This window comes from Hyaena hyaena, unplaced genomic scaffold (assembly GCF_003009895.1).
Source record: "Hyaena hyaena isolate Hyena2069 unplaced genomic scaffold, ASM300989v1 scaffold_618, whole genome shotgun sequence".
In the NCBI taxonomy this organism is placed as follows: Eukaryota; Metazoa; Chordata; class Mammalia; order Carnivora; family Hyaenidae; genus Hyaena; species Hyaena hyaena.
This window is the reverse complement of record NW_024081250.1, coordinates 758,345-776,605: the sequence shown is the minus strand read 5'-3', so window position 1 is coordinate 776,605 and position 18,261 is coordinate 758,345. Positions and strand designations below refer to the sequence as shown.

At 37.0% G+C, this 18,261-nt stretch overlaps 1 protein-coding gene across 1 annotated transcript in view; it reads left to right on the top strand.

Moving 5' to 3' along the window:
- Positions 1–18,261, top strand: part of ERC2 (ELKS/RAB6-interacting/CAST family member 2) — a 903,427-nt gene that overhangs the window by 258,486 nt on the left and 626,680 nt on the right. The window contains exon 4 of the mRNA XM_039257435.1: positions 12,437–12,592. Coding sequence (XP_039113366.1) covers positions 12,437–12,592 — 156 coding nt within the window. The remainder of the gene's footprint in view (positions 1–12,436; positions 12,593–18,261) is intronic.

The window sequence follows — 18,261 nt, the reverse complement described above, 5'->3', positions numbered from 1 at the left end:
AAAAAAAAAAAAAAAAAAAAAAAAAAAAAAAAAAAAAAAAAAAAAAAAAAATTCTACCTAGTTTTGAGGCTTGGTGACTGGCAATTTGGAGTCTCAAGGGGCCTGCCTGGGGAGTCTGAATTGACGTGACATTCTTACAAAATTTAAATCTTTGCTTTATTTGTTCTGTCTTGGCCAACCCTGCCCAGGCCAGTAACCCTTGTACTCTCCCTTGTTGGTGCTCAGGTTCCCAGCCCATTGTTTATTTAGGGATTGCAATTTCCTTATTGGCGTGTGCCTCAGCCAGCAGGGTTGAGAAGTCAACCACAGGCCTTATGTGAACTTCCCCTTTCAAGTTTCAGTAACGACAGTGTACCAGCCGTCACATGCCTCATCCCTAAGGCATGGTCCGGTTTCCACATCCATCAGGCTGTGCTGGTGACTTAGGGTGGCCTGAATTCCTCTGCCGCCTGTTGTTTTTTCCATGAGATAAACTGGTTGAACATAGAAAGATTTGCGGTATGTTTTGGAGATCCTAAGACTGAGGCCCCAATCCACGGCTGTTGAAGGCATTGCAGGGATAGTTTAAAAGGAATGGGAAGAGCAAGTTCATGTTGCTAGAGGCCAGTGAAGAGAGCTTCCTCACCCAATCTTTTCCTAAGGAGTATTGGAAGAGAATAGAGGTGTCAGATGTCCATCTTTTCAGTACTCCTTGAAATGCAATCACTGTTTTAGAAAGTAGTATTTTACTGGATCTCTGGGAATTCAAACTCTTTTTGTATTCATATGTATGTGAAAGATGACTTTGATCCAGCCTTAGGGAGGTGGAGCTGCACATACCAAGGGGCTACCCTGTCATCTGGAAGCACTTTCTGAAATTTCTTCCTCCCAGTCCTTTCTCCCCAACCTCTTCACTATTTTCTTTTTACCTTGCTCTGTGATCTTTGAAGGCTAATCTTACTGTGTGGAAGAAAGGTTCAAAATAGCCCAGCTTCTAGGTGGCAAACCTTCTCTGAAGCTAGTTCTCCTGAGGTTTTCCTGGGAGCAGTGAGGTCTCACTGTATGGCTTCCTCTCTTCTATATGTGGAGGGAGTCATTCCAGCTTATTAAAGGTGTTTAAAAATGAAGAAGACAATTTGGGTGATACAAACAAATTTTATCTAGCACTTCTTGAAGGACTTCTCCATTTGGAGAACTGGAAAATGGTGTGAAAGTCAGGAAAATTTTATAGAATAAAGAATAAAGAACAAGAAAGAAAAAATAAAAAAAGAGGTGATTGGCTGGGGCTACATAGACTTGTTTGAGGTGAGAAGGAACAAGGAAATTAGAACTTAGAATTGGCTTGGCATTTGAGGATTGGCTGACTAGATACACTACATTTCTGGTCAAGTGGAGCATTTACAGGGACATGAAAGTTATCAAAGTATTGACTTGCTGACAAAGAATCCCAAGCAGAAGTAGAGCCATCTTGGGCCTAGAAAGTTACTTCAGCAAAGGGAAAATCTTAGGCAAGTTATTTACCTTCTATAGGTCTCTTGACCTATAAAGTGGGTAAAATAAATACTTAATTCATGGGGTTATATGGAAGATTAAATGAGTGTTTGCCTTAGTAATCCATACACATTAGCTGTTGTTATTAACTGCATTTTTAATGCTGGAATGGAGAAACATTGCTTCTGTTCTTTTCTATAAATTCAGATAATGCAGATGTATTTATATCTTAAAAGTAAATGGGGGAAAAACATAGGTCTAAAAAAGAAATCTTTTGATATGGCTTTGTTCCCTACCTGTGGAGCTTACAAATAAATGCAGAATTTTGTGTCACCTCTATCCTGAAAGGAAATGCCCTTGGGTGACACCAAGTCATTGATAATTTTTCTTCACCCCGTAAATGAATCCGATGCATCTAGTCCACAGATTGGCACTGGGGAGCCTCTACGTGAGTGTAAGTCATAGGCACATGGAAATGATTTTGGATTAACCAGTGCTACCTTCCACACATTGGGAATGTAGAAAGCTATCAGTATGAACTGAAGCAACTTTCTGTGAAGGACCAATAGCCAAGAGGCACAGGAGCAACTACAGCGGTTGTTAAAATTGAAATACTTCTCTGGTTATCTCAAATCCCCAGAGTACCCTTCCCCACTCCGGCAACTAAAGAGTTAACCCCTGGCCTTTTAGAGACTTCCCAGACCTGCTCCCGTGGTTCTAGGTGGTGTCTGTTCTGGTTGGTTCTCCTCCTATGCCATACTGGGTGTGAGTAGCTCAGCAATCACCCTGATTCTGTAGGATTTAAAGACTCCTCAGAACTTTTTTTGACTCTTTTTCTTGAAACTTAACTCTCTTATTTTCTGTGACTTTCCTATGACTTCCATCAGTTTTACACCTTCTTTTTGGTGATTCCTGTACTGTTTTCTCTTTTCTCCATTCTTAACCCTAAGAATTCTTTCACCAGCAGGCTGATGATCTATCATCTCTAGTATCTCAACTCCCATTTGGCTTCTATTTTTATTATTAAGTTTCCAAAGGCTATCTTGTTACCAGCTTATAAATGACTCCCAGTAAGACCCAAGTACAAACTCGTAGCTTGATTCTCAAGAGGGCTTATCATTAAGCCCCTCTTTCTTTTCTTTTCTAACTTTTCTGCAGAAAAAAAAAAGTGATCTGTACTTTTTAAGTAGTCCTGTATTCTTATTCCTCCCCTTCATTCATAATTCATACTTCTTATTTTGTTCTTTCAACTTATGTTAATTAAATATTATGTGCTGGACACCATGCTGAGTACTCTTTACTTTGCACATGTTATTATTTTTGGCCAGAAAGAACTTCATCTTCTCTATGATAATCTTATTCTTATCCATCTCTAGACCCTATATTAGGGGATTTTCTGGAGTTTGTTGACTCTGCTATGGTGGTCTTACCCATTTCTGACCTCTTTCTGTAGATTTGTAGAATATTATATCTAAGTATTTTGTCATACTGTCACTTTTGTGTTAAACTCTTCTAGTTGCAAGTGGCTGAAACCCTGCCTGAGATTCCTGTATTTTGGAATTCTGGGGAGTGGATAGTTAAGATATAGGTGTATCTAGCTGTTCAGATGTTATAAGTTTCCAGTCATTGAGGCAGATTCTTAATCATGGTATCAAAGAAGGCCATAACCAGCCACAGGGCAACATTTTCCTTATCAGTCATAATCAGAGAAAAAGGAGAAACAAAAACTCCGAAAAGGAGAGGCCCCTGAAATTATATCATTCCCCTAAACGGACTCTGATTGGCCTTGATGACATAATCAGTTCACCCTAGATCAGTCAGTATCCTGAGAATCCATGGTACTTACCACTGAGCAGGGTCACATGTGAAAATCCCACTAAAATCACAGGGAGTTGGGGAGATGCAGTTCCTAAAAGGAAAAGAAGCTGAGCAAACAACTAAACTGTAATAGATAAATGCTACAGCTAGAAGTAGGAAGACGGTAATCTTTGTAGAGACCTACTGTGTGTTAACTATTATTCTGAAAGGTCTACATGTTGTCAGTGACATAAATCTTATAACAGCCTTATGTTATAGGATTAGTAAGGTTAGAAATATGCTCACAAAGTTAAACAGGGTGGACTAAATAAGAAGCTACTGTCTTTTACATGTGTACCTTACAAAACTGGGGAATGGGTGGGGACTTAACTGTACTGTTATTGATTTATGATAATAATAATAAATCTTTACTCTCATAGGGGAAGTTCCATGATAGGTAGCTTGCATGCATTATAGATCACTTGTAATTTTCATGGCATGGTCTTAAGCATGGTCTTATTTCAAAGAGGCTCAGTATCTTGACCAGAGATGTAAAAATCAGGATTTACATCTAGGTTTGTGACTCTCTAAGGGTCAGGAGGATTTTTAAAAAATGTTTATTTTGAGAGAGAGAGAGTGAGAGAGAGAGGGAGAGAGAGAGAGAGCACATGGGAGGGAGAGGGGCAGAGAAGGAGAGAGAGCATCCCAAGCAGGTTCCACACTGTCAGTGCAGAGCCCAGTGCTGGGGCTGGATCTCAAACTGTGAGATCATGATGTGAGCTGAAATCAAGAGTTGGATGCTTACCCAACTGTGCCACCCAGGTGCCCCCAGGAGGATAGTTTTATCTTCACCTCTTATTTTTTTTCCAGACTTGAGTCTATTAACAACAACAACAACAACAAATTTGTACATGTAGACCAAAACCTCAAAGGTTGCGTGGTGTCCAGAAAGGAACACAACAACAACAACAACAACAACAACAAATTTGTACATGTAGACCAAAACCTCAATGGTTGCATGGTGTCCAGAAAGGAACACTGGAGACACATCTTTTGCCCATGGATCATTAGCAATGTGCACAGAGACAGGACAACAGAAAGGATGCACTCCTGAAGCATGGGCTTCATGAAGAATGAGTCAGAAGTAGGCAAATTAAGCCATGGAAAGAAACCTCATAGCACCCTCAATGCTTGGAACTTGATTTGATTCTGTGCTTTGTACATTTTGTTGTAAAGAACTAGGTACCATCTGAACAAGCAGAGAAACACAAAAAATAATACTACTGCTAAAAACAGCATGTCCCCTGCCATCTTCTCATGTAGGTCACCATCTTTTTACAGTTTTATAAGGCTCAACAAGGTGAGTTACTTTTTTTTTTTTTTTTTAGTTTTTCCTTCTAGCATGCTTTAGGCCAAAGTTGACTTCTTTGTGGAGTGCTTGACTTGGGCTCACAAAACCACGGCTAATCCCACACAGTAAATGCTTCCAAAGTCAGGGCGTTCCTCAGATAGTCTAAGACCAAGGGCTGCTCAGTTATGTTTGCAACTACAACTAGATGAGTTTTAAAAGTTAAGCCTTTAGGAGCCTCTGTGGCATCCAGTAATAATAGTTTAGAATTTTATTCTAAATAAAGTATAATATAATTAGGTTGGGACGCTTCCTGAACATTAGATCACGTCTTCTTCCTTAAACCAAATTGGCTCTAAGTTTGTTGATCAATGTCCACAGACTGATATGTGATCACGGTGAGGTCCATGCTCTGTAAAAACTTCTATATTTTCTTTCTTGGCCTCATATTAAAATAAAACCAGTAATTCTTACTGTATTTGTAAGAAAAGCACATTGTGACACTTAGCAATAACATAATTGTTACTTTATATGACTAAATGATACTGCTTTTTTGATGTTCCACCCACTCATCATTTCAGTGTTCACAGTTCCTGGAGAGGAATTGAAATCTTTTTCTTGCTTTTTAAGGGTAACATAATGTTTGACAAATACAAAAGGATGATAAAGGCATCTGGACTGACAAAGATGCTCCAGAAAGTTTCCTCCCAGGGTTGGCATACACTTGGAAAGGTCTTGAGAGTAGGTTAATATTTTTCAAAATGTAATTGGCTTATAAAGTTGTCTTGGTCTCGTAACTGGCTTATAAAGTTGTCTTGGTCTCTTCTGCATTGGATAGTCTTGTGCCTGTGTATGCTGGATACCTGTAGTCATTCAAAACACCCAAGTCATCTGAGAACCTTGTGAAAATGCAGATTCAGATTTAGTAGGTCTTGGTTGGGGCCTGAGAGTCTGCATTTCTAAAATACTCTCAGGTGATGTCAGTGGCGCTGGTCTGTAGACCACACTTTGAGTAATAGTGATCTAGATTATACTCCATGTTAGAGAGAGAAGGGTGCCATAAATCTCGTTAAGATCTACCTAGTATCTCAGATACCTGGCAATGTGATTAGTACCCAGTAGATGCTCAATATGTATTTCTGGAATGAACGAGAAAACTCCCTGTGTCTCAGTTTACTATCAACTGTAGCAGACGTGTCCTAGAAAAATTCGGAGGTTAGTAAAAAAAGTAAAAAGATAAAGCAGGATTAAACTTATTTCAGTCTTCTCACCTGACTTTCATTCTCATTGCTGTACTCTATCACCTGTGGGAGAGTGCTAATGATTATGGCTGGCTTAAGAATCAGTAGGTGGCTGGGGCGCCTGGGTGGCTCAGTCGGGTAAGCGTCAGACTTTGGCTCAGGCCATGATCTCATGGTTCGTGGGTTCGAGCCCCATGTTGGGCTCTGTGCTGACAGCCAGCTCAGAGGCTGGATCCTGTTTCAGATTCTGTGTCTCCCTCTCTCTCTGATCCTCCCCTGTTCATGCTCTCTCTCTCTCCCTCAGAAATAAATTAAAAAAAAAAATTAAACAAATTAAAAAAAAAAAAGAATCAAAGAGTTAGCAGGTGGGCCTGTTGGGTTGATGGCTGGTGGGGGTTCCAGTTCCAGTGGTTTATATATTAGTTGCCCATCAAATACCTATTTTATATCTTTTGAATGCTAGATGTAAAATAGTCTTGAGCATGAATCTTTAAGTCAGAGTTATAATCTGCAATTTATGTATAAACTTTTTATAAGTATTATGAATGTGTGGAAAGAAATGATTTGAAAGAGATATTCAGTTCAGATAATTTTTCCTAACTAATAGGGAATGGAATGAACACATTTCAGCTTTTTTTTTCTCCTCTTGAAACTTCCCCCTCCCCCCCATGTTACAGTTCTTAATGAAAATATAATGTAAAAGCAAAACAGTTTCATGGTTGTCCTATCTAAAGACTACTTGAAAAATGTCACCCGTGACATGAAGTGGTAGGTCCTAAGAATATGGGAGTCTATGTTCTTTCACTACTCTGGGCTCACAGCAGGCACTCAGTAAACCATTGTTGAGTGACAGAAGCCAAAAAGGTGATCTGGATATGTAAGCACCTAATTATTTTAAGTGGGGGATAATCATGGCAAGTTTTCCCTTGAAGAATACAAATCATTGTTTTGACTCTTCACTTAGTATATAACTCTGAGCTTAATTCAGTCATTAAAATCCTAATTTGTTTTCAGTAATTGACTTCTAGAGGAATAATACTGAGAAAAATAAAATTAAATAGAATACTTTGCTATAGGACTTCCAGAGCCATTAATGCTGATGTGCATAGGGGATCCCCAGTAAGCATTTCTCAAACTTATTCGACTTTGCAATCCCCTTATCACAGAGTTTTTCTGTGGATTTTAGGAAAAGCTGTTCTGTGTAGTATTTCACTTTCCCCATCTCCAAGGAAGGTCCATAGTTATCTGCTTTGAGAGTTTGCTTATTTAAACATAATGAATACTTGAAAATCACTCCATAAATTATTTAAAAATTTTGGTGATAAATAACCTGTAAAGATGTTCAGATGAAGGAAATTGGTGATTGGGAGTAAATGTTGCTCCACCTTCTAAAATTTCACTTTTTAGCATTATGTCGTCATTTCAGTTTTTTTTTTTTTCCCTCTCTACTCTAGGTTAGTGCTTACAGTTCTTGGGATGTACAGTTAGTATCAGTTTGGCAGGGCAATACACCACATTGTGCCATATTAGGACCTGTGAGGTAGCTGCCTTCCATAGTTCCTAAACATATACGTTTATAGTAATTCGTCTTAGTTTTAGAGATTTGAAAAAAGAGAAAGAGATAAAATTTCTTCTTCCTGAATTCCTCAAACTGAAGCAGTGGAGAAGCTGTGACTGTGGCAGACATTTTGCCTTTGCCTTTGTTTTTCATACTTCTATTTCCTCATGTCTTTCTCTGCCTCATTATTTTCAATATTTTCTTTGGCACAGTCAGTATGCACCATCTTATATATCTATGTATTTTGTATGTCTTCCCCTCTCTAGATCTTTTTTTTTATGTTTTATTTATTTCTGAGAGAGAGAGAGAGACAGACAGACAGCGTGAGTAGGGGAGGGTCAGAGAGAGAGAGGGAGACACAGAATCCGAAACAGGCTCTAGGCTCTGAGCTAGCTGTCAGCACTGAGCCCCCTGCAGGGCTCAAACCCACAAACCCCGAGATCATGACCTGAGCCCAAGTTGGACGGTCAACCGACTGAGCCACCCAGGCGCCCCTTCCCCTTTCTAGATCTTAATGACATTTCCTATCTCCTTTTCCCTATGCTCAAGATTTCAAGTATGAATTCTGTTGATCTAAACTTGACTTCTTAAAGAATAGAAACCTAAATAAGGACAGAAAAAACTATAGATTGTTATTAAAATGACTTCTAAAACACCCCCTTTCTTTTTTCTTTTCTTTCTTTCTTTCTTTTTTTTTTTTTTTTTTTTTAGTATTTTGGGAACCTTGGCTTAAGGGAAAAAATTTGTGAGGAAGAAGAAAGTTGTTAATTTAAGAAAATTTATAAAAGTTAAACATTTTATGTATGTATGTATGTATTTTTGAGATTTATTTACTTAGATTCAAGTTAGTTAACATACAGTGTAGTATTGGTTTCAGGATCAGAACCCAGTGATTCATCACCTACATATAACACCCAGTGTTCATCCCAACAAGTGCCTTCCTTAGTGCCTATCACCAATTTAGCCCATTTGCCCTACCTACCTCCCTTTGTGTGTTTTACTGTTTAGTGAAATTTTAATTCAGATATTTTTTTTCATTTCACAAAACTTTCTATCTTAACCCTGTTCTGATCTTTCTTTTTTTAGTAATTTTTTAAAGTGCAGTAAAAAGCTCCTGCCAACCCAGTTAGAAGTTGGCAGCTGTGGTTATTGCTAACTAAAGCCCCAGGATTTGACCAAGGGGAAAGCTGAGGATTTCTTCTCCTCACACCTGTGTAATTGACACCTGAAATTCTAAGAGTATGAAAACATTAAGGTGTAAGACACGAGGACCACAAAGTGTATTGCACATATGTCTTTATATATACATGTATATACATACATACATACATACATACATACATATAAATATGCTCACTTCAGACTTGGGTCTGAAATACCAGAAGATTTTGGGTTAGAAAAGCATGGATATAGGTCCTTCCTTTCACACTTAACTTACAGTTAAACTCTTGTAAAGATTGTACTTAGATATTTGTAAATGCTGAAAGATTGTATTTCAAAAAGAGAAAATCTCTGTCTTATTTACTAGGGCTTTAACTGATATCTTCTAATATATCTTAAAGTAATAATATAATCCCAAGGCTTTCATGGGCTTAAATAAAAGTATTAATATTGGGTATATTTGGGTGATGGGATTGTGTACAGTCATAATTATATAGCTTTTCAAGTTTTCTATAATGAGCATATTTTAATTTTATAGTCAGAAAAATGCTGATTTAAAATGATTCCCATTTGAGAAGGCTGTTGTAAACACTTAGTTCTTTTCCACAGCCTTTTATTATTTTTATTATCCAAATTATTTATTTTTGTATAAATACATATTTACATATGCATAAAATCCAAATTATTTATATATATCTAATATGTATGCATATATAATGTTTTTTGTATTTATATATAATATTTATACATATATATATCCTGAAACAGTACTTTGCCTACTTCAATAAGTAGTTCCTTTTAATTTTTTAAAATTTTTAATATTTTTTTCCAGTAGACTATTTATTATTATTTTCATAATTTATTGTCAACTTGGCTAACATACAGTGTGTACAGTGTGCTCTTGGTTTTGTGGGTAGATTCTGTGATTCATCACTTATATACAACACCCAGTACTCATCCCAATAAGTCCTCTCCTCAATGCCCATCACCCATTTCCCCCTCCCCCCAGTCCCCCATCAACCCTCAGTTTGTTCTCTGTGTTTAAAAGTCTTTTATGGTTTGCCTCTCTCTCTCTCTGTTTGTAACTATTTTTCCCCTTCCCTTCTCTCCCCCCCATGGTCTTTGTTAAGTTTCTCAAGTTCCACATATGAGTGAAAACATGTGAGATCTGTATTTCTCTGACTGACTTATTTCACTTAGCGTAATCCCTTCCATTTCCATCCACATTGCTGCAAATGGCAGGATTTAATTCTTTCTCATTGCCAAATAGTATTCCATCATAGTTATAAACCACATCTTCTTTATCCATTTGTCAGTTGATGGACATTTAGGCTCTTAACATAATTTGGCAGTTGTTGAAAGCGTCCACAGCCTTAAAAAAAAGTTTATTTATTTTTGAGAGAGAGAAAGAGTGTGAGTGGGGAAGGGGCAGAGAGAGAGGGGGACAGAGGATCCAAAGTGGACTCTGTGCTGACATCAGTGAGCCTGATGTGGGCCTTGAACTCATAAACCGTGAGATGATGACTTGAGCTGAAGTTGGATGCTCCACTACTGAGCCACCCAGGTGCCCCCTGCAGCCTTTTTATTATTGCTGCTCTTTTACCTACAGAGTTCTCATACTTCAGAACTCAAAGGAGTCACTAAAGATGTCTCCCTACATTCATCAGCTTGGGCTACTATGAGAAAATGCCACTTCTTGGGGGGCTTAAACAGAAATGTATTTTCTCCCAGTTCTAGAGGCTGGACATCCCAGATCAGGATGCCAGCAATGTTTGTTTCTGGTGAGGGGGTCTCTCCTGGCTCACAGATGGCTACCTTCTTGCTGTGCCCTCACATGGCAGAGAGAGAGAGAGAGAAAACAAGCTCTCTAGTGTCTCTTTTGACAAGGGCTTCATCCTCATGACCTCATGTAACCCTGATCACCTCCCAAAGGCCTCATGTCCAAATACTGTCACATCTCCAGCACATCAGGAGTTAGAGCTTCAACACAGGAATTTTGGAGGCACATAGACATTTAGTCCTTGACACTCCCTTCACTCAAACTGGCCACATACAAGATTTCTAGAAATTGCATCTGAAAATAGAAAAATCCTGGCAGCAGTACATAAAACATGAGTGATGGTTATCTCTTGATGGTAGGGTTAGAGAGGATTTTCTTCATTTTCTAGGAATTTAAAGTGTATTACTTTTATAACTAGAAAAGATAACAATAATATTATTTTTAAAAGGAAAATGAAATGCTATAGGATGTAACATTCCATAATAATCTTGCAGATTTTAGAATCTTATTTCATCTTCTTGAGGTTTTTCTGAGAATTGATAAAAACGTCTTCAGCACTTAAAACACTTGACTGTTTGCACACAGTGGCACTGGATAAGTAATTGTTTCTCCTCATTTTCCTCCATTTAATGATGATGACATGTAATGATTATTCTATTGTTGCATGAAGACATGCCATTGGCCGTATAATATAGGAAATTAAGGTAGAAAATAGCCACAAAGTCAGGACAGATGTATTTGTTGCAAAGTTTTTCCTATGAGTTAGTTATAAATAGAATAGACCATTCATTGTCTTTATGTTTAGAACTCTTTAGTCTTTTAGATTCTTGAAAATTAATTGGTTAAAAAAATGAGATTATGATTTGTTTTTCGTTAACATTCAAATACAGATGTAATATCAGCTCCTTGCATCTGTACAATAAAGGAGAGGTAGATAGGGAGGAAACTTACAGTTAAACTTTCAATGTGCTTCCTTTCCAAGACTGATTGGAGTTTAATATCTGAGGTTGAGAAAAGGTTTTAATCCCCTTTAAGAGCTCTCTCTTCTCAGGATGCCTGGGTGGCTCAGTCAACTAAGTGTCCTAGTTCAGCTCAGGTCATGATCTCATGGTTGGTGGGTTTGAGCCCCACGTCGGGCTCCGTGCTGACAGCTAGCTCAGAGCCTGGAGCCTGTTTCAGATTCTTCAGCTCTCTCTCTCTCTGACCCTCCCCTGCTCATGCTGTCTCTCTCTCTCTCTCAGAAATAAATAAAAACATTAAAAAGATTTTAAAAAAAGCTCTCTCATTTTCTAATACCTCATTTCTTACTATGCTTTTGTGTACAGACTCTGTCATTTCCTTAAAAACATTCCCTATGGTTGTTTTTTCCCCACAATCCCACATTTGAGTGTAATATTTCTAGTTTTTAACTCCAAAAGTCAGTAGATTAGAAGTGTCCTGCAAGGTGGTAGTGTTTTTTGTCACTTAGGGAGCTGCTTGCCAAATAGATCGACATTGTGATATTTAGCGACCTAAATTTTCAATATTTAGTATATCAGTCATACTAAGTTAGGATTTAGTTATTTAATTGCAGTGATGTTTGTATTCTAGACGAGAATTCTTCTCCTTATTAGATTTTAATTTCCTTCTCTCTCAGAGTGAATTCCAAGCATGCCTTATAAAACCAGCCATAGAATGTACACATGAACAAACCATTTTTGTGTTTATAAGTAGACTAGAAATTGTGCACTGGTTAACTATATCTGAAATTACAAATTTGTCCACTTAAATAGTGTTTTTTTTTAAACACTTCAGATCACTTTTATTCTTGTTGCTTTGATAATCTGATTCCCAGATATTAGACAAACATCTCTAGGCAACTCTTCATGTTGTATTGACATACGATCTTTATTGGGAGCTGAAAAAATGATCTCACAAACAGTCCTCAGAAGTGAAAAACATAAATTGTTCTGAATTCAGGGCTACGTCTATACCATAGTTAATATATTATTCCCAAAATTACTTTCTGAAATTCTGTTTTTATAATACTGAAAAAAACAATTTTCTCTGTCTCTCTCTCTCTCTGTCTTTTTTAACAACAGGACACAAAAATTGCTTCATTGGAACGAAACATAAGGGATCTGGAGGATGAGATCCAGATGCTGAAAGCCAATGGTGTGCTGAACACTGAGGACCGTGAAGAAGAGATCAAACAAATAGAGGTTTACAAAAGTCACTCCAAGTTCATGAAAACCAAGGTATGGTCCAGTGTTATAAACTTTTATACTCTTAATGTGACTGGAAAGTTATGATTTACATACATACTTCCCCAAATAACCACATAACTGTTTTTATATGATATGAAATATATAGACAGTAATGAAGAACACAGAAGATTTTTAGTTCAGAAGTGTAGATTCTAAAAGGAAATCAGGGAACATTTTTGTTCAAATTTCTACTTACTAAGGTGTTCAAGATTTTCTAATGAATAACTTTGATGTCTTGGGAATTAACATTTATTTTAAATAGTCCCCTCTCTTCCAAATTTCCTGAATTTTCATAAGTTTGCTATTTTGCAAAGTTTCTATCATTGACAAATTTTGACCCATCCCTAAGAAGGTGTATGTCTCAAAAGGTATTGATTTTGGAAGCCAATTTAACTCACTTCAATGGTATAAAGGCATTTTAGTGTTAGCATAGTGTTTAAGGCAGAACTGATTTTGCATCCCAATGCTTAAATTCACTTAAATCATTCAGTTTCTTTAAGCCTCAGTTTCTTCATCCATGAAATAAGAATGGGAAAAAGAAAAGTACCTTCATCATCGGATTGCTTTCACAATTCAAAGAGATTATACATTTAAAGCACTTAGTCCCTTGACTGATCTCTAGAAAGCATTCAGTAAATGACAGACATTGTTGTTGATAGTGTTATTATTATAGGGTATCTGTTGCTGTGGAATATTTATAAATAATAATTATAGTAACCCATTCTATTAATTTGTATTGGTATTCCCAGTTTTAAAGAATTTGGCTTATTATTTTTCAAAATTAAACTTTGGGCTGCAAATGAACCGAACAGCTAAATGTCTGTTATTTTTACTTATGCATAATTATTAATTTATGAATAGCCCCAAACAGGTCTTTTGAGAGTTTGAGATGCTTTTATTTATCCCTGAATTTAAACCATTTTGCTTTTTGAAATAATAACCACACTAATTTTTTAAAATTCTTTTTTCTTTTTTCTACCATGTGTTCTTAAACACCCCCTTCTTGTTCTAAATTTTACCTTTATTAGTTGTCTTATAAAATGCAACACAGTTAAGAGTAATGCAGACTTCTGTGAGGAAACAGTGGAGGTGGAGAGAAAAAAGTGTTTAAATGATAGTATGATTTTTATCGTTGTGAAATACATGCATATTTGTTGCAGAGAATTTGCAAATTATAGAGTGGAAATAATAATATCCAGCATCTACTTTACCATGTATGTCTGTGTGTGTGTGTGTGTGTGTGTGTGTGTGTGTGTACGTATGCATTTCTCCAGGGAAAAAACAAAAATTTTGCTTATTTCTGCCAACTTTCCATTTATAAGTTGACGTTGAGATTATGACTAAAGCTTTGGATCAAGGAGTCAAGGGAGATCTGAGGAGAATGTCTAGTTGGTTTGAATGTAACCTTTTCCTTTCAAGGAGTTCCACAAAATACAGAATGGGCTGCCCTGTTCAGCCTCCCCCCACCCCCCCACTTCTAGTTTCTTTTTTGTGGTCCTTTCCTCTCAGAGAGTTGAGCTGGAGTACAGCAAGCATAGTGGTAGGGTGGCCTGTGACCATATGATGACCACTCACCACTCACTCTTGGAATGAGGCTATGAAGATATGAGTGAACTCATAATGTTTGGGCAAACTATTGTTTTGACTTAAGCCTTTCCTCCCATCCTGTCATTCAACAGTGGAAGATAGTTCAAGCCACTTCTACACTAAAACTGCCATCAAATTTGTCCAGGTGAATAAAACATATATTTATATGGTCTTCAGCAAGCAACTCTTTACCTTTACTAGCCCACAGGTGTCTTACAGACAATCGGTCCCTGAGTTGGTTTTAACTTTTAATGTCTGGTTACTTTTTAGAGTTCTTCCAAAAGTGGTCAGGTCAGAAGGATGTTTGAGGAGAGAAATGGGATAAGGGGGGAAGAGTGCAAGCTGACACTTCCAGTGGATTCTGGTAGATCTCTAGCCTGCCTTTTTTTAGTTGAATGGCCTTGAGGAGTGAGTTATGTCACTCATCTACTTTATTCTTCTATAAGATGGGGCAACACCACAATCCTTAGAGGGAGACCTAGGGGTTTAAATGAAATGATGTAATTAAAATGCCTGGCTCTAAAAGGTAATACCCATTATTATTGAAGAAGCATTTATAATTACTGAATTATATTTGATAATAATAATAATGATAATAATAAATGACATATGTGGCTTGACTAATGGGGAAAATGGATTTCTAGGAATATAAATAAAAATGAGTTTTATAATATCATGCAGATATCCCTTATAGATTGATTAAAAATAGCTAGAAAATATTAGAATAAGTTTTAATATTTTCCCCATTGAAAAAATGTTCTTATTGGATTGAACCGTAACATTTATTGCTTATACTTCATATCATTACTTCAATTGCTTATTTTTCTTATTTCTACTTTGAGAACGGAGCATGATTCCTTATTTAAATCTGGGTATGGTCTGGCAGGCCTATTAAGACATAGCTATTGGTAAGCATTTAGTCCTGAGTGCTTTGTATTTTGTGTTTTGTGGGGTCCCAGAGGCTGCGTGAACTGATTCCAGTTGGGTGAATCATTTGTCATGGAACTTGTTAAATTTTAGAGGCATGGATTGTATCCTTTAAAATTGGATTACTAGCATAGTTTAAGGTCCATTGTGGCCTATTTGGATAACTTTTCTACAAAATTTACATGAATATGTTGCTAGTCAACATCATCACAGATAACTGAGGAGTTAATTCTTGAAACAGTTGTTTATACACATTGATAGAAAAACTATTTAATGTCAGCATTAGAGTCTTTCACTTATGCAGAGTTCTATGGATAAAGCTTTCAGTGGTGGATTTTTGAGCTCTGTGGTCCTCAAAGACTTACTAAACCTTGGTTTTAGCACATGACACTGAGCTAGCTACTGAGGGGCTCTAAAAGTAGTACATATTCAAAATATTTTTCACTTCAAAGCCAATACTGACTACTTATTTGGGAAAGTAAGAAATGTACTAGAAAAACTACCCCAAATATTTGATGGGAGGAAAGTCCACTTCTGGCTGGTTTAATGAAAGTCATTTAGGCTTAGTGTTTTTTTAAAATACATATCTATGTATGTATGTATGCATGTATTTATTTATATTTTTTATTTTTATTTTTTATGTCTAAATAACCAGATTGTCAAAACACCAATGACAGGTATGGTGAAGAATGCAAACTGAAATCAGTGACTGAGCAAACCTAGAAGGATAAGTAAAAATACCATCCAACCCCAATTCTACACAGAGGAGGGAGTGGGAAGAACCCAAGTCTGTGTGAAACGGCAGATTTTCCAAAAAAGAAAAGAAATGTTAGATGTAAAGTGCAAACACCTAGAGGCTCTGTAACTTACTTCTGTAATTAAGAAATGTAGTTTTGAAACTCATTGAGTTTAGTGAGGCAGTGATAGAAATGGAAATCAGAAAGTGACTTTGGATCCCATCTAGCAAAAAATGCTGGATTTGAGGCAGGGATAGCTGATTTTAGAAATGTTGTTTTAATGGTCTATAAAGGCTCAGGGTCTTGGAAGAACATTTCAGAAATTCTTATGAAATGCTGCATAAGGAGGGGAGTGGAACTCTGGGAACCAAATCTGAAATTGCAGCTATATGTTATTTCTTGATGCTGTTTGCAGTGACTATACAGAAAGCTTTTTATTTGGGGTTAAAAATATTTTTTTCTAATGGTTGTTTATTTTTGAGAAACAGAATAGAAGCGGGGAGGGTCAGAGAGAGAGGGAAACACAGAATCTGAAGCAGGTTCCAAGCTCTGAGCTGTCAGCACAGTGCCCACTGCAGGGCTTGAACTCATGAACCGGGGAGATTGTGACCTGGGCTGAAGCTTAACTGACTGAGCCATCTAGGTGCCCCACTTTTTAAAAGTGCCCCAGGGCACTTCTTTTTACCTGGTGTTTTGGAGAGGCCCCTTCTGAGTGATTACTGTTTGCAAAGACAGCAAGCTTGGAAGTGCTCTTGAATCTGAGTATTTCTTTAATAGAGATCTAAAATGAGTTCTATTATGATTATTTGGAACTTTACTACTTTGAAATAAAAAAAAAAATAAGGGGCCCCTGCATGGCTCTGTCAGTTAAGTGTCCGACTTCAGCTTAGGTCATGATCTCACAGTTCAGTTCTTGGGTTCCGACCCAGCATCTGGCTCTGCGCTGACAGCTTAGAGCCTGAAGCCTACTTCAGACTCTGTCTCTGTCTCTCAAATATAAATAAACATTTAAACAAATTTTTAAAAAAATGAGATACAAAAATTCAACCTGATTATGAAAAAAGTCCTAAAATTGGATAAACACATAATTATGTTCTCATTTGATTTTTATGGGGAAAATTTTAGCTGATAATTGTTTTTATGTCCCATTGGTGATAAAATTGACTTAGCATTTGATTGCTCTTCATTAACAGGCCATGACCTCAAATCAGTCTCAATCTCATTATTTGCTCCAAGTAGGTAATAAAGGCAGCTAATAATAGTTCTTGTATACAAATTCATTTTTAGATATAAAAGTATATTGAAATGGATTATTTTAAATGTCTTGATGAAAATTTGATGTGGAGACAATGTTGTGGTATGTAAAGAAGTGCTGCTTGCATTAACTATTAAATGTAAAAGCTTTACTCCATTTTACCTCCATTTGATCCTGAACACATGACTGGGACTGGTAGGGGCTCTTGAAAACTTTGTGATTAAGTTAAATAGTGGTGAAGACCCTAATTGCTTTTATAAATATGATATCATAGAAAAAACATGACAAAACATGTTTGCAAAGTTGGAAGGTGAATTGCAAAAATGTAGAAGTAGAGTTTGGACTCTCAACTTATGCAAAGGCATGGATATCAGACATAGTTGGCCAGGAATGAAATTCCTGCATCTTGCAAATCCTTTGGCATATGCCCATTTTCCTTGAGAACTGAGACTCTGGGAGGCTTCTTGGGCCTCCAGTTTCTAGAAACTCCAATTTCTGCTCTTAACTCCAAAAACTTAGAGGACTCAGACTGTGAGGACAGAATCTAGAGGTCATGGAAAGCATGAGTTACCTTCAGGAGCACTATTAAACTTTTAAGAATGGAATATACCATGTAAATAATTATTTTTCTGGTAGGGAAAGAATGATGGCATCCCCTGTTCTGTTCAAGGCTTTGTTTCCAGTGTAACACATTTTTCATCTAATGATCTCAGTACTTTTGTATTAGTCACTCCCTCTCCCTCTGTTTTCAGAGTTTGCCAAAGACACCACTCTGCTGTCTTAGATCTCCTCTTCTATTCTGAATTTGTAGCACATTTTCTTATTAACCTCTGAAGGATTACAAACCTCATAACCCAAACTGCATGATAATAAGCGTATCATTTTCTAGACATGAGGGCTGTATCTGCAGTGAAAAAGAAGCTGTTATTCCTTGGCAAGGGAGTGTTTTCAGGGTGTTGGTTGTGTCACAGATGTGAGCGGTGGAAGGACTTTCAGACGAGATGAAGTGTTCCTGATGTTCACATGGAGTTCATATAAAGCATGTGATGTAATTCCGATTGGCTTTTCTTCTTCCCATCACAGAGACAGACCTTCCCCAGCCTCAGTTCTCATGTATGTTTGATTGCATCACTTTCCATTTTTATTGAGTTTAT